The following is a 758-nucleotide window of genomic DNA, read 5'->3' as shown; positions in this document are numbered from 1 at the left end:
CCTGCTCCCTCTTTCTCCCCATCTCTCCCCACCACCCTCAAATCTCGCAGCTATTCCCAGAAAGGCAGCACAATGTCAATGAAGGAATCCTGGGCCAGCAAACCATGTCCAACTTAACAAAAACTGTCCAGCCTGAGCAATGCCTAGGCATACTCCCCTCCCGCCACCATCCCGTTGGAGAATGAGGTGGTGAAGAAACTGCTGCAGCCAGGGGAAGGGCCTGACTTATTCAGCTGGACAGAAGAGATGGCTCACAGAGGAAGAGAAGTATCTCTCCATCTCCTGCAGTAATCTCAAGGCTCTAACTTTGATCCCCACCCAGTAGGAGCCACTGGCTGCTCCAGGTAGCATGAGCTCAAGCATCTCTGGTCTCAGATCTGTCAGGGCCATGCTGTTGCTGGGAGAGGCATGGAGGGGAATTCAGTTCACGTTTGGCTTTCTCAGTTCCATGGCAAGCAGACCTTGCCATGCAAAGGCCTTGTTTCTGACAGCAGCTGATATGGGCACCACAGGAATGCTGACGAGAAGAACAAGAGACAAATCGCTCTCTGCAAAGTACTCTGGGTGTCTCCAAAGAGCTGGGCCTAGCGGTCCTGGCAAGCACCAGTACCAGTGACGCTTTTGCTTGCACTAACCAGCATTTTGTAGTCAATCTGCTGCCGAATAAGCTTGTCTTCACTGAGGGAGTAGCGAGCCTCTCCTGTGATGGCATCAATGGGTCCCTTCTCCATCTGCTGCTTGATAGCACAGTAGAGCAT

General features: G+C 52.5%; 1 protein-coding gene across 1 annotated transcript in view; it reads right to left on the bottom strand.

The window, feature by feature from the left end:
- PLXNA1 (plexin A1) overlaps nucleotides 1-758 on the bottom strand; it is a gene marked incomplete at its 5' end in the record, with an annotated part of 68,300 nt that overhangs the window by 13,268 nt on the left and 54,274 nt on the right. Inside the window, one exon of the mRNA XM_010143316.1 lies at nucleotides 636-755. Coding sequence (XP_010141618.1) covers nucleotides 636-755 — 120 coding nt within the window. The remainder of the gene's footprint in view (nucleotides 1-635; nucleotides 756-758) is intronic.

Source organism: Buceros rhinoceros, unplaced genomic scaffold, assembly GCF_000710305.1.
Source record: "Buceros rhinoceros silvestris isolate BGI_N320 unplaced genomic scaffold, ASM71030v1 scaffold17609, whole genome shotgun sequence".
Taxonomy (NCBI): domain Eukaryota; kingdom Metazoa; phylum Chordata; class Aves; order Bucerotiformes; family Bucerotidae; genus Buceros; species Buceros rhinoceros.
The sequence above is the reverse complement of the archived record's forward strand: the minus strand, read 5'-3'. Positions and strand labels throughout refer to the sequence as shown.